The sequence below is a fragment of the Python bivittatus genome, unplaced genomic scaffold, assembly GCF_059951505.1.
Source record: "Python bivittatus isolate LINGU-HERP-01145 unplaced genomic scaffold, Pbiv_v1 ctg000190_np1212, whole genome shotgun sequence".
NCBI classification, from domain to species: domain Eukaryota; kingdom Metazoa; phylum Chordata; class Lepidosauria; order Squamata; family Pythonidae; genus Python; species Python bivittatus.
In genome coordinates this window covers 212,442-228,033 of record NW_028277042.1, presented here as the reverse complement: position 1 = coordinate 228,033, position 15,592 = coordinate 212,442, and the positions used below count along the sequence as shown (strand labels likewise).

The following is a 15,592-nucleotide window of genomic DNA, read 5'->3' as shown; positions in this document are numbered from 1 at the left end:
AACTCCAGATTAAGGACCGATAGTGGAAAGAAAATTATACATGAAGTGGGAAGACAAGGCAACATCAAAAGGAGACTTCGATCTGGGCCATCCAGGGAGGAGGGAGGCGGCAGCCTGTCCCCAAACTACCCACGTTGAGTCAAAAATTGCACCCAAATGCCTGGGGGGGGCTCTCTGTTTCCAGAAAGATGCAGACAAATGAGGAGGAAAAAGGGAAGGAGCGGGAACAGTAGCTTTCTGCAGGAAAGACAAGATGCTCATAGGAGACTTTTAAAGATTGGGGCATATTTTGCAGCCAGACGACTGTCAGGAAAATGAAGTGCGTGGCTTTGTGGCTTTTCCAACAGTGAATCATTTTGGGCTTTGCTTTGTGAACACCCGGATGGGAAATTGGCCCCCACAAGAGACAAGAGATCCTGCCACACCATTTTCTCCCTCCAAAAAGATGAGATATGGCTGGAAAGTTTTAAAGAGAGGGAGGAAATCACAAAAATGCCTGGCTTGGATGCCATGTCTTCAGTTTCATAAACCATGGTTACTAAGCCAAGAACAGAAGCTGATTAGTGAGGTTTCCCCTCATCCCCCCTTTCTCCCTGCAGGGCTGACTGACTCCCATCTAAGTAAGCACAGGATGTCTTGTCCTGCCCCCAATTCATCACAGGCATTTGTAAAGGTGGTATTTGTGCTGAGGGCTCGGTACATTGTGTGGTTCAAGGACTGGCTTGGTCAAAACATCCTTACTCCTGAATCAGAGCCACATCAATGTATCCTCAGAGCTCCTTTGCAAGCTCTCCAGAAAGGGAGGAGGGGGGAGATAAGGTGCCTGCTGCTGAATAATAGGTGGTTTTACTTTCTGGAGTCATCTGGGTTTCTTCTCTTACACAGTCAGCCAGTCCTGTGATTGGTCATGAGTTCGTGGTTCTTGATCATATTCATGATAATGTGGCTTGAGTCTTTGGGATGGGTGTGGCTTACTCTGCAGTGTAAACTTAATTTCTGCAGCCTCCTGCCCTGGAGATGGGTCTAAATGAGTTTTAGGACCTTATAAAGGATGTGCAGCATGTCTATTTCTTCTTTAGTTCTGTGACTCCTATGGGAGCTCCTGGCCTTCTGCTCCATGTTTTGCCCACCCTTCTCCTTTTCTCTCCCCCCCCACCCCAGAATAAGCCGCCTCTTTAACGGCACGGAGCCTATTGTCTTGGACAGTTTAAAACAACACTATTTCATTGATCGAGATGGTGAAATATTCAGATACATCTTGAGCTTCTTAAGAACTTCAAAACTGCTGCTCCCCGAGGATTTTAAGGTAAGACAGGCAAGAAACCTGTAATCAGTTTGTTTTTTTCTTACTAATTAATTGACATTTGTTTTGGAGCATCTCTTGCCCTCCCTGTTAAACACACCACTGTGTGGAGAGGAAAAAGAGCTTATTCTCTCTCATTCTCCCATTTTCAAACTCATGTCAGAGGGTGACAACATCCTTAATTATTATTGTTTGCTTAACCATGATTTGCTGAATAAGCCACAGTTGTCTAGGTTCACACAACATGCTAAGCTGGGGAACACAATGTTTTCCAGACTCTGGGATGCACTTTACTTTTGAGAGTTGTGCTGCAGGCTGCTTTCCAGAAAGGAAATGGGGCCAGGACAAAAACTAGATTAAAATGGAATTAAAGTAATTTCTGATAGTTAGTTCCAGATAGTTACATATATATTGAATATATATAAATATATATTATTTAATGTGTCACATTAAAGGTTATAATGGGGTGCCCGCTGTGGAGTCAAATTTTTGATTTTCAGGGCTGAAAACTGGGGTGTCTATGGTGGGAGAGGGTAGTTCAAAAAAGTCAAGATGTCCATAATCACACTGCCCATATTTTGATTTTTGTTCTGTCTTGCGGATGCCCCTGACTGGGAGCCAGCTTGTACCTCTCTGCCTGTGGCTTCAAGTAACATGTGGTTTGGTTTAGTGTATTCTGCCAATGTGGTAAGCTTGTTTTGAAAGAGGTGCTTCTGCATAAGCTCAGGAAGGCATTGGGTATTAGAATCATGCCCATGAAATGGTTGCAGCAGCAGCAGCAAACTTGCCAACAGAAGGTGTGGGCAATCTGGAGATCATTGTGCCCACTGCGCGCAGTGCCAATTTCCAGCTAAGCACTCCTGTACTTCAGGAAGGGCACACTTGCCAAGCACGGGCCTGCTAGGCTTCCTTGCAGGTCCCGCTGGTTATAGGCAGGGCCTATTGAGCCGTTCATAGCCAACACAGCTCCTCTGATGCTTCCAAACATGTGTGTTTCCCTTGCTGGAGGTGTCCCTTAACCATCAAGTTCTGCTGCTGAACTTGTCAAAAGAAGGATGGGGAGTGAAACACCAAAGGCAGAATAAGGAGCGTGCAGGGTTTGGGAAATCTTCTCCAGTAGGAGTCCTGCTGGGGAAACATCAGTTGGCTACATCCAAGATAGCCTTCCCAACTAGGTCTCCTCCAGATGAATTGGGAGGGCAGCAAGCTGATTGGAGAATCCTTGAACCTGAAGTGCTGACCTCTCTGGAGGAGGCCATGGAGAGAACGTTGGTATAGGAGCATTTTCCAGAGGGAGCAAGTAGGGAATTCTGTCCACCTAGTCTTATCTAATCTCTTATCCAAATGTTGCTTTTTCCAGAACATTGATTTGAGTTCCAGTGAGAGGATGAGTTGGAAATAGTTACAGGTAGTCCTCGACCTACGATCATTCGTTCAGTGACTGCTCAAAGTTATGATGGCACTGAACGAATGGTGGTTACAATCAGTTCTTGGAGTTCCGGCCATCCTAGCACCCCTGCAGTCACGTGATCACAATCTGGGCACTTGGCAACTGGTTTGTGCTTACAACTGGTTGCAATGCCCTGCAATCACGTGATCACCATTTACAATCTTCCCTGCTGACTTCCCCAGAAAGTCAGTGGAGAAGCTAGCAGGGAAGGTCACAAGTTGCTGGGGTAAATCTCCCCCATCCGTGTACCCTCCCCCAGCACTTCTGTGCTCATGCCGTGCATTACGTACCCCCATGCACTCTTCTTGACCTGTGCCATGCTGTGTCTCTCACACACCCTCCCCAACCCACCCCTGTGCACCCCCTCACTCCCTCTCCCACCCGGTAGCAGCCATTTACTTGCCTGCCAGCCCTGAACTTGCAACTTCCTGCAGGCTTCCCTACTGATTTTGGCTGTGGGAAGCCAGAAGGAAATTGCCTCACATAATGGCCATGTCATTCAGTTAACAACAGCAACAGGATTGCAGGGATTGCTGTCGCTAAGCAGTGCAGTTGCACTTTACAACCACATTGCTTAGTGACAGAAATTCCAGCCCCAATTGCCGCCTTAAGTCGAGGACTACCTGTATGGCTGTGATATATATTTTATTCTTTTATTTTTGTTTATTTTAAAAATGCATAGCCATCCTTCAGAACAAAAGCTTTTCCATGAGTGACTTAAAACCACAATCCAAATATTTCAGCTAAGATGGCAGCTATATACACCATAGTAATACAGAACAGTGATAATTTCTAGTAGAGGCATGGAAAAGTATCTGATCCTAAACATTTAGAGTTTATAAGAGGTTGCTTCAACCACATTGGACATGTTTCAGCTGAACTCAAAACAGCATTTTGAGCTTAAAACACTTGCAGCATAGTTGAAGCCTCCTGTTTCAAACAAAGTAGAATGTTTGAAACTTGAGACATTTTGAATTCAAACCATTAGTAGCAAAAACTAAAGCAGCATAAATAAAATAAATTAAAAGGCTCTATTGCAGCATAGCATATTAAATTATTAACATATGCCAGGATATGGGCCTTTATTCCACTTGGGAAATAGAAATCTTTGATGAGGAATCACTGAGCCCAATTATGCCAGAAACTATAAATGTCTTTAGTAATGTATTTTGAATGGTCAGAAGAAATGTACTTTTTCAGCTTTGTTTCTAGATTTGCAGAAATAGAGGGTGTCACAAAACAGAAGGGAAATGTAAGTGCTGGACTTTTTTAGCATGGAGCAGCAGGTCCTACTAAGTGGCCAATCTCTCTAGGCTCCTGAGCAGTGGAAGCAGCTCTTGGGAGGTGATCAAAATCTGCCCCACTTTAATACTCCTTTTGCTATTATTATTTGAGATACTTAGGAAAGATTGTGAGCATTTAAGACAGTGTATTTAAGCAAGACTTGGAAGTTCTTGCAGAGGAAAATTAGCTGTATGGCTCCTTTCAGAACATCTTATGCAAATTAACAGAAGCTGCTGAAACAAATGGATGCTGCCCCTTTTAAACAGCATTATGAATAAAATACGGCATCTCAGAAATGTTTGTGCTGGCTACATAAAACAGGGACATCGATGTACTTGCACTCAAGTGCCAGGAATTAAGTGCTTGGGCATTTCTGTTAATCAAAAAGACATTACAAAGAGAACCTTTTGAGACTTGAAAATTGCAGTACATGATAGGACTTGGCATTTCCCACTGTCTCCTGCCTTCCAGAGAGTCTTCCATATTTGCCAAATAGCTTGGAAGGTAGTGTTGGCATTTGGGCCCTTCATCTGGTGAGTTTGTTGATTAGCTACAGCCAAACTGGATTCTGTTCAACATGCAGTGATGCAAGATCATATTTCTCAGAAACTTGTGCTGGAAGGACCACTATTGCTGTTTCTGTCACCAGTTGTCTTGTTGTTCAAAGTTGCCCCATTGGAGTCGATGCTGAGATGACATCTGATCCATGAGGGATCAGTCATTCTTGTAGTGATGCCCACCTTGGGGAAGAATCTTCCATTAGAGATTAAGCCAGCTTGCTCAGCAAAAGGCTTTTCTCCAGAACTGAAAATCTATTCATTTAGCTACTCTGTTCCTTCTTGTGATTTCGTCAATGCTCTAATCATTGTTCATTTATTTTTAAATTATTTTTCTCTACTCTTCTTGTACTGTGTTTATTCTATGGGGGCTTGACACACATAAAAAAGAGGTGGGGCTTCAGTGATATGATCATGGATATCATCTTGACCTTTTTGGCCCCCTGGGTAGAATTGGAAATCAGTGGCCAGCTTCTATAGAGGGAAAGGCTCAGGACAAGGATACTGACACTATCAGTATCTACTATCAGAAGCTCTTCTAGGTATCAGAGAATGACCCTTAATTGCCTTCAGGCAGAGCTCTCCTGGTAGAATCAAACAAGGTCCAAAGCTCTGTTGAGTGCATGAAGTAAGTGGCTGGACCTATAGCTCTGCCAGGCAGCCCAGTGCCAGGGCCACTTTCCAGTAATGTGTCTGAAAAGGCTTCATGTTTTGGGCACTTCTCTGAGATGGTGACTGTGGAGTTCTCATCAAGTGCAGTCTGTGGGGTCTTCAGCACTTTAAGGAAAAAGCCCCCAGGTTCTGCTCCACAAAGTGACCGTCCTGTAAAACTTGTCTAAATCTGATTTATCTGGTTGAAGGAAGGGAGTAGGAAGGGAGAAGACAGAAAAGAGCAGATAGGCCAAACTAGGTTTCAGAAAGGACTTGACTAGTCTTCTGAGCCAGTCTTCAAGAGCACAGCTCAGGGAACCCACAGCCATTACAGGCTAGTTTCTGGGACTGTTTTGCTCTAGGTAGATTTAGAAACTGATCCAGAGGATGGGGAGGAAAGAACAAAACAAATGCTGTCTGCAGGATGATAGCACTGATTTTTTTTTTACCTTTGCTGTGAGACAGAGCAATGCAAAATGCACAAGAAGGTGCCAATCCTTGCACCTCTTACTCCAGGAGTTTTTCCACCAGTTCAGTGGGGCTGCTTTTGGATGCGTGCTCTCAAGAGTTCTGCCTCTGTGGATTGCAGTTTTACTTGCTGTTTTTGAGACTAAGCCAGTGGTGAGCAATGGAGACAGTCATACATCTGTGTTCCTAGCTAGCAATTCTCTATTATCACATCTGGCTGGTGGGTTTACAGTGAATATTAACTACTGTTCCATTTGCTAATAAAGCAAGGCAAAGAAGTACTCTTTCCCTTTGACAGGTCCTCTTCTTAGTTCCACAGCACACAGCAGCAAGCAACAAAAAGACTTTGAGTTAGCAGCTGTGGCTTTTTTTAGAAGTCACAGGCACACGGAAACTATTTGCTATTGAGGGAAGGCTTCCTCAAGAGTAGGCCGTATGAGAGGTGGGGAACACATTGGAGACATGAGGGTCGCTTGGATCTTCAGAGCTTCCAGTTCTACCCCTACAGTGCCTTATGCACCTCTGAGGGCGAAATAGGGCCTATTTTTTTATAGTCAGCCTTCCCTAATCTCGTGCTAGCTTGGGAGATGTCCAAACCCATCTGAGGGCACTGGCTTGGAGGAGGTTGTGGTAACAACACTTAGACCTGTTGTTGCAGTATTTTGATCATTTGAGGGCTGAATAAAGTATTGTTAATATCACTTGAGAGTAACCATCTGTTTTGCCTTGGGGGATTCCTCCAGAGTTGGATAGAGTTTGTATTTTGGCCATTTCCCCTTGGCAGTGAGTACAAGAGGGACTTGGTTTGTCTTCCAGCACCTTGAAAAACCATTGTCAGCATTTTTCCATCTGGATTCCCATTTTCTGCCCTGAGTCATCTGTACAAAATGGGAGTAAAGCCTCCCTCTATCAGATGAGCAGTATCAGATTGGCAGCCCTGCTGGCAGCCTCTCAGGTGCAGCCAGCAGCCAGCCTGAGAAAGCAGGTCCACCTCTTCCTTTGAAGTCTTTTGTGGATGTTCCCTTGTTGATTTGGGCTGGATGGTCTCCTCTTGAGCAAGAGGACTAAAATTGAACTGAAGGATGATGCTTGGGGATCAGCTTTGCTTTCCAGGCTGCATATAAGACGTTGAGCATGTGAATCTTTGTGTTTGTTGTGGCCTCCCCTTGGAGATGCAGGACTTCTCAGGACTCAGAGACCAGATTTAGAAGAAGCAGGTGGTCCTTGGGTAGAAGGAGAATAGGGGAAGAAGAATGTGCTAAGTAAAAAAAAAAGTCCTTTTCAGAAAACTCTGCATTGATGAGAGGGAACTTGTTTTCTTTTTTGTCCTGTTCTTCTATCCATCCCTTTGACTGTCTTTTCTACATCCTCTATAGGTGACAGTCTTTGGGAGATATAATAAAAGAAGCAGGGGAAGAATGGTCAGAACATATTTTACCCTCAAACACCTATCTCTCAGGTGTATGAAAAAGAATCATTTTCTAGCCGGCTCACAAGAGAAGAAGAATATTAACAACATCCTGAAATATCTCCTGTTTGGTCATAGAAAATATAAAATAATCCCAAATAGAAGTAATTTGGCACTGGTCTCCACCCAAATATATTGAAATGTTTTTAAGCTATCTTAAAGCCTATGATTAGAGGAGGCAGTCACAGGATGCCCTCTGGTAAATTTTTGCTACACCACTGAGAGTAAAATCACTCCTGCCCTCCACAGCCTGTGGCCATTTGGACCATGAGAAAAGAGCTGATGCTCCCCATCCACCACCCTCCAGATGTGTTGGGTCTGGAACTCCTCTTGGCCCTGTTCACTGGGAAGTCTGGGAGTTGCTCCCAACATACCTGGAGGGCAAAGAATTGGAGCAGGCAGTGCAGAACAGTGCTACAGCCCAACCTTAATAGTCTTGCAAATATTAAGATGAGACTTCCTGTCTTCTGCAGGTGTGGCTGTCAAGTGCCATTCAAGTTCTCGTAGGGCTGAGTGCCAGATCCTTGAGGAATGTTTTGCAATGCTTTGCTTAAACAGTATCCTGTGGTGGAGAGTTCTGCAGATTGCCTGCCAGATTTCTATGAAAGGGTGAAAGAATTGTTTTCCTTAAAAGCCTATTTAGCTTAGTGCTTGCAACAGCAAGGGGAAGATTAGTATTGCTTGGAAGTGAAGAGGCCTATGAAATAGATCATGACAGTGTCCTTCCATAAATCCTGTTCTCTCAGACATTCACTGACTGCAGCTGCTCTGGGAATTGAATTGCTTGTAGTCTAGTTTCTATTAGGGAAGGAAGAGGTGGCCCCTTGGCTGGGATTGGACTTTCATCGCCCACAGCTTAAAGTGGTGGGAAAATCCAAGGAAACTGCAGTCCAGGGGCAAGGAGACCAACAGGAACACATAGGAGTGGGTTGAAAAAGAAATATCCAAAGTTAGGATAGTTGGAAGACAGAAGCTTTCCTTGGAGAAAAAGTCAGAGAAAGCAGGAAATTAAGCAATTGCCTGAAGAGGAGCCAGGAAAAACCACACAGCCTTGAAAGTCACAAGAGACTTATATCAAAGTGAGGGAGGATGAGGGGAGGGTTAGGGAGGCTGAATGGGGCAGTTTAGGCAGGACCACGAGCAATTCTGAGAAATGAATCCCACATGCCTCTGGAGAGTGTCCAGTTGGAGAAGGCTAATCTAGACCTTGACTTTGAGTTAACCAGCCAAGTCTTGGTCTGCAGATTTCTGATGTCTTGTTCTGAACATTTAGTGTTGTGTAAGCACAACATTGTCATTATCTCTTCCTACTTGAGGGCTTTTTAAAGATGCTTCTAAGCAGGGGAGTTAGACAAAGCAATCCCCTCCCTTCAAATATTTGTGGCCTGAATTGAAGTAAGTCTTCCTGGTTCACTTTGAAACTGCAAGACATCCATGTAGATCACTGGGGCCCAGAGAAGAAACCTTTGAAGGAGGTTTTCTCTGCTGGAAGGAGATGTCATTTTCTTACCAGAGATGTTAGGATCAGTTGGGTACCTTTCTCGTGGGAAAACTGCTCTGCTAGACCCTAGTCAGGGCCAGATGCTCCCTCACCTGCCCATATCAGGGCTGGTTAGGTTTTATGCCACAGGGCTGAGAATGATTTTCAAGGGCCCTCAAATGCTCGCAGAAAGTGTTCAAATGGAACTCTTAAACCTTGGTTGCCTTTAAGACTACAAGCAGAATGTCTTCATTTTTGTCTTGTTTTGTTTGCCATATGCAAATCTGGCAGGTTTTCTGAAAACCTCTCTGAATGATCCCCTTCTCAGAAGGAGAGAGAGGGTATCACAGAGTTGTTTCAAGAAGAGGGGGGTCTTCAGTTTGCCCCAACCAGAGAAGAGGAAGGGGGTGAGCTTGTCCTCTGCATTATATTCTACCTCTATAAAACAAGACTCTGGGCAAAGCCCTCCCTCCTCACACTTCATTTTTGTAAAGGCTTCAAAATTCAAGTTCAGTTCAAGAGATTATGCAGGAGAATGTGTGTACCTGCTTGGCTGAACTTGAGTTTTGCTTGGCAAAAAGAGAACGGCTTTGTAATTTATGTGCAAGTCTTATTTATGTACAGCCCCATCCTTTTTATACAGTACTTATTCCAAAGTAAGTCACGCTGAGTTCAGTGGAATAGGATTTCAGATTTAGGTTGAGTATCCAGTAAAATCTCCTGTTGATTATAAGGAAAGTCCATCAATGGCAAAATGGATTCATTGGCTCTCACTGGTAGAGGATATTTAAATAAGCTTGAATGGAATTATGGATGACCATCAGTTAATCGGCCATTTAGACTATGGAGTTCTTTTCTGGTTACGTTTTTAGAATATGAGGTGCAACACTTGAAGTAGCTGACAGTTAAGACAAGTCCCCTAAGGAGATCAACTCTGGCAAAGATTTTGCTTCTGCTGTTGTGCCATGTGGCTTCAGTTCATCGCAGGCAGGCAGTTTGGTTCTTGTAGGCACAAGTGGAACAAAGGGAAAGGCAGGCCAATACGCTGCAATCACAGCACCCTGCCAGGGGCATCTACACGGGGATCACACAAGTTAAGACGGCAGTGTCGTGTTGTGTGTAAAAAGGGCAGGACTTCAGTCACATGGCTACAGCTGCCATCCTGACTTTTTGACCCACCCCCCGAGCAAAAGGGAATGGACGTATCAATTCCTAATGCTTTTTGGCATCAGTGGAATATTGACATTTTTAAAAAGTCTGTTTTACAGGGGTGGGAATGATCCATAAATGTTTCTAGTCTCTTCCTCTTCCTTATTTAAAAAGGACTTCAGTCTTTTGTATGAAGAAGCCAAGTATTACCAGCTGCAGCCAATGATCAAGGAACTTGAGCGATGGAAACAGGAGAAAGAGCAAAGGAAACATTTCCAGCCATGTGACTGCTTGGTGGTGAGGGTGACTCCAGATCTTGGTGAACGGATTGCATTGAGCGGGGAGAAAGTGCTCATTGAGGAGATCTTTCCGGAGACAGGGGACGTTATGTGCAATTCGGTGAACGCTGGCTGGAACCAGGACCCCACCCACGTCATTCGGTTTCCCTTGAATGGATACTGCCGGCTGAATTCAGTGCAGGTAATTCTGCTTACTGTTTCTATTCTTTCACCTTCATTTATCTGCAGAAGAATTCACTCTGCCTGGATCCCTCCATCTAAGTGCCCAACCTGCACAAAAACATGTTATGGTTTATGGTGAGCTCATGGGATTTTCAGGGGATTTTCCTCTCTCTCTCTCTTTTTCTTACCCCTCCCAAGTCCAAGCAGAAGAAAAAATAGATTTGGAATTTGTATATGTTAGCACCATGCTGATCTCATAATGGTGTTAGCCTGACAAATGCTAATTTTTTTTCATCAGCGCATACCCTGCAGTCCTTTCTTCCTTCTAAGTTGCCCCTAGGAAGAAAAAAAAACCCCTATCAAACTACAGTACATACAAAAGGAGAAAAGAAAAGAAAGTAGGGGGAGAGAAATGGTTTTGCATGCCACTTTGTAGGAAATGCAACAATGTGTAAATGCATAATTTATGTCCCGCTCATAATTAAATGATAGAGCCTGCAGGATGGACTTTAAAAAATGATCTCTGCACTTTTTTCCCAAAAGGATGTGCTGTAAAAATTGCCCAGAGTATTTAAAATAAAATGTGTTCCACTTTATACTCAAAGGTTTTTGTAGGGATTGATTGAGGGTTTTTTCCTTCTACCCTTTTTTTTTTTTTAAGTTTTAAAATTAGGTCTTGAAACAAAGGTAGTTAAACAGGCTGATCAGCAGGGTGCAGGAAAAAGCAAGAGAGGGTACATTTGGCCTTTGGAATCATCTTCTGAAGAGTTATCTCACCAGGGTTAGTCACCCCCAGTAGGGGGACCTCTCAGCAGGCCTTGATAGCTCCTCACTAATTAGAGAAGCCCAAAACAACAAGGACCTTCTTGGATGATCTACCTTAAGAGGAGAGTTTCTGGTCAAGAAAAGAGGCTTTGGGTAGTGGGAAATCAGGAGCAAAGTGAGATCCTGAGACCATTGTTATTGTTGTTATCTTGAATGTCCACTTGTAAAGAAGAGAAGGAGTAGCCTAAGAAGTCACCTCTGGTCTTTTTGGATAATGCTGCTGGCTGAGGATAATGGGAGATGAATTCCTACCCATTTTAATCCTTGAAATCCCAATGGAATTTCTCCCTGCCATTTTTAATCAATTTCTTTATTAATAAAATTTATTACACACTTGACTTCATTGTCATGATCCCAGAGTAGAATACAATGTAGGAATAGAAGCTATAAAATTACAGTGGACTATTAAATGGCAAGAATGGATTAAAATTATAAAACAGCGGTGACATTAAAATATTAGAAATAGAACAAAATACTTTGACCCTAAATTAGAATTTGTAACAAACCAAATCCAGTCTGAGACTCATTGGGAAATGGCTTAAGAAGTGACCCAATATCCCAATGCAGAAAGGCCTCCTTTCCAGAACAGAATTGGATTTTATTTTATTTTATTTTTACCTCCAGAATTGTATATTCAGTGAGAGAAAACTATTGGTTGAGCAGCTGAACATGCCATCCATAAATCTAAAGCCTGCACTTTAGATTGTGCTTCCAAAATTCAGCAACAACATGAATAGTTTTTAGCAGGACAGTTTGAGGATGAAAAATGGTAAAAAAATAAGGATGAGAAGGGAGTGCAGGACTTCTGCCATGTGAAACATCCTGTCCAATCTTTAAGTAACCTTTAACCTCCAGATCCACCAAAAAACAGCCTCCAGAGTGTTTGCTGTTTGGTACTGTGAGTTGCTCTCCCAGCCAAAACAAAATTACCTCTAGTTATGTTGGGACTGCAACTGCAATAGGGTGTTATGTTTACTGTGACACGAGGAAGTCACAGAAGTTTTGCCTATTGAAGTGGTGAAATATTTAGTTCTGGTTTAGCTTATTTTATTTTGTATTATTGGTTTAATATTTTACCTAGTTAACTCCCTTGAAGAAGATTCATTTTGAAAGGCCATATCATATTTTGAAATAAAAATAAGATTTGCAAAATATGTAAGCATAGCTTATGATGCAGTTCACTATATTAATGTCACTTGCTGGGGAACCCATGTGGGACAGCCAATCATGGATGTGTGTCCTGCTGTTGGAGGACTTCTCAGGAGCATCTGGACTAGGTGATTCTTTGGTCTAATGCAGTAGGAGCTCTTCTGAAGAGATGAGTTGTGTGTGGCCTCTCTTTGTACCACAATTGATTGAATAAAACAATAGGTGTGGGACTTTACAGAAGAGAAGATAATGAATGGAGGTTTTTATTATGAACATTTTTTATGTGGACATAGCCACTTAAATCTAATGTGCATTCCAGCTAATGTAGGTTTTATATTCAGATTACAGAAGTGAGAAATGCAAGAATGAGAAATAATTATCTTAAGCACTGTTATAGCAGATTGCAAATTGAACTGTGGCTAAAAAGGCCAGGCCTCCTTCTGACAATAGGTATGCTGTTTCCAAGACAGGAGAAATAATGATGCTCATTCAGCAAAGGGACATGTCTGCTTCAGAGTAATACCTTCTAGGCACCATAGTTCAAGAAGGCCTTGAACAAATTGGAAAGGATTCAAAGGAGAGCTATGATCAGGAGGTTGAAGGGTCTTTCTTGAAAGCAGGTTCTGTAAAGAAAGACTGGCAGAGTTTGGGCCCCAGAAAGGACAAAGAAGGAGTAGAAGACAGTAAACTTGAAGTTGCTCCTATTGATTCCAGGGAATGAAATACAGTTTGGGCTGCAGCTGAGAAATTGAGAAAAATTGGAAAATTAAGGAAAAGACAAAGAGACATCACATTTAGCCATAAGAAAATAATTTGAAATGGAGCACAAAAAGTATTTTTTTCAAGCTCAGGATGAACAGCCCATTTCAGGACATAGTTTCAGAACATACTGCATATTTTATCTTCAGCAGCTAATCTCAGAACACCTGAAGTTTTCCCTCGAACAAAGCAAAACATTGGTATGTTCTGTCATAGTGAACCACAAAAAGATAGAACAAGTCTTTCATTTTTTACTTTAAGGTCATGAGATTAGGTGGGATGGTGATTCATGATAACCACTGTCAAACTCCCAACATACAGAAAAATTACCAAAGCAGATTATTTTAAAACAGTTGAAAAGGAAGTGAGGTAAAAACATACTTTTGCATTGCAACAACCATGCTTTTCCCATCAAGAACAGTTGAATTAACTTCAGCAGAACTATGGGCAATAGCAGCAGCAACACACACAAACACACACACACACACACACAGCCCTAAGAACTGTGGAAGTAGCTATGCCACTTTCAATTAATCTTAATTGTTCCCAATTTCACATTTAACCTACCCACTCCTTGACCCAGAATCCCATTGCTATAATTCAGCCATTTTGCTGCCAAATCTGATTGGTATTTTGGGCCATTTTTTAAAAGTGGAACTGGGAGCAGTTGGCTTCCAGGTATCCCCCACTCTCTTTTCTTATTTTTGAGAAATAAGCAAAAGCCATGACACCACAAATGAACTATTTTTCCACCAAATGTCAGTGGCCAATCGTGGGGGAGAGCTGCATTCAGGGAGTAACAATCAGAGTACAACTTCCCGCCCCTGAAATGATGCTATTAGATCTTGGAAAGGCACTTCATTGCCACTAATGAAACTGAGCAATGTCCTCCCATGTGAAAATCCCAAAGAAAATAAATGCTTCCCTTTTTTCCCCCCAGTTCCTGCCCACACTGGCTGGAGACCAGTGTGATATAATATCTGGTCTTGGAACGCAAAGATGTGGGCCACACATCTTGTTAAGCTGTGGTTTATTTAGCCATGCCTTACTGAAGAAGCAACAATTAGTTGAGTTCACACAACTTGCTAAAAGTCAAGTTAACAGTCCACAGTTGTGTTCATATATGCTGTTATCCAAACAAGAATATAAGATTTTGGTTTATCCTGATGGCCTGGTTCACCTATCCTGCTGAACAATGGCTGGGTTCCCAAAACAGTGACTCACATAGTGTCTAATCCTGTTTTAGCCTAGTCTATCATGTTGTGTAAATCCAGCCTCTTCATTAATGCTCCTGCAAAACAGACATGAAATATAATTAGTATGAAAGTTGATGGTCCAGTTTGGGGACTTGCCTTATCAAAGACCTTCCAGGGCAGTGGTCCTTCTGTGTATTTCAAGGAATTCAGGACACATGGAAGAAAGGAATAGTGAGAAGCATTTCCAGAGTAGCTCTAAACACTGAATGCCAATTTCTGCTTCTGTTGTCGCAGGGTGTGAATGTTCAGAAAAGGGGCAAAGAAATTGTCACAGCACAGTGAGACTGCAACCATTCCTCAGTGAATTGATCAGATAAATCCTGCAATGGACACAGTGCATCACTCAGTTTCATGTTTCTGCATAAGCCTGTAAATTTATTTTTTAAAAAGGGAAGAAAAGGAAATTAAGACATTTCTCCTGATACATGAATTTAAGTGTGCCCTTTACCTAATATGCATTTTTGTAAGCAGTTTTAAAGACTGTTTTCCCCAATCTTAATCACTTTATGTGCATGACCCCATAATATATTTGTAGATTTGGAAGAACTATACAGTACTGCAAAATTAAGAAAGTCATTTAAATTAGCATTAAAAAATTGAGAGGGAGGGAGGTTGGAAAAAATATTACAAATAGAACAATTCCAAAAAATGGATTGCGTTTCTTGCCCCTTGCTAGAAAAAAAAAGTACTTCAAAGGTTTACAAACCAACACGTATCAGTTGCTTGGAAATCAGTTTTGGTTTTCTTCTTTCAAGTATGATAACTCTTCTTGTGGCTCCCATCTCCCAAGTCCAAATTTTTGGTATCTTGTTACAGGTAGTCCTTGCTTAACAACCATAATAGGGACTGGAAAAATTGGTTGTTAAGTGGGGCAGTCATTAAGTGAGTCCCCATGTGACCAGACCCAATTTTATGACCATTTTTACAACATTGTTAAGTGAATCACCACAGTCGTTAAGCAAATCACAAAGTCATTAAGCAAATCCAACTTCCCGGTGGACATTTTTTGCCGGAATTCGCATGATTCACTTAACAACCACAGTGATTCACTTAATCACCGTCATAAAAAAGGTCGCAAATCATAATAATGTGACTGCAAGGGGATGGTGTGACAGTATGTGACGGTCAGGTTGTAAAGCACTTTTTCCAAGGCTATCGTAACTTCAAACTATTGTTAAACGGTTGTTAAGTGAGGACTACCTGTAAATTCAGAATCTTAGGGATATAGCCAAAAATAACATATGAGCTATTGCGATACATTCATATTAATAGTCTTGTTGATTTCACTCCCAAATATGGTAACAGGAGGGTAAATCTTAATTGTGTGAGTTA

At 42.2% G+C, this 15,592-nt stretch overlaps 1 protein-coding gene across 5 annotated transcripts in view; it reads left to right on the top strand.

Annotated features, from left to right (window-relative positions):
• The window catches only part of KCTD15 (potassium channel tetramerization domain containing 15), a 65,182-nt gene that overhangs the window by 31,862 nt on the left and 17,728 nt on the right, over positions 1-15,592 (top strand). For all 5 annotated transcript variants that reach the window (XM_088135839.1, XM_088135840.1, XM_088135838.1 and 2 more), the window contains exons 3-4: positions 1,162-1,306; positions 9,985-10,290. In XM_088135839.1, the coding sequence (XP_087991965.1) occupies positions 1,162-1,306; positions 9,985-10,290 (451 nt within the window). The remainder of the gene's footprint in view (positions 1-1,161; positions 1,307-9,984; positions 10,291-15,592) is intronic.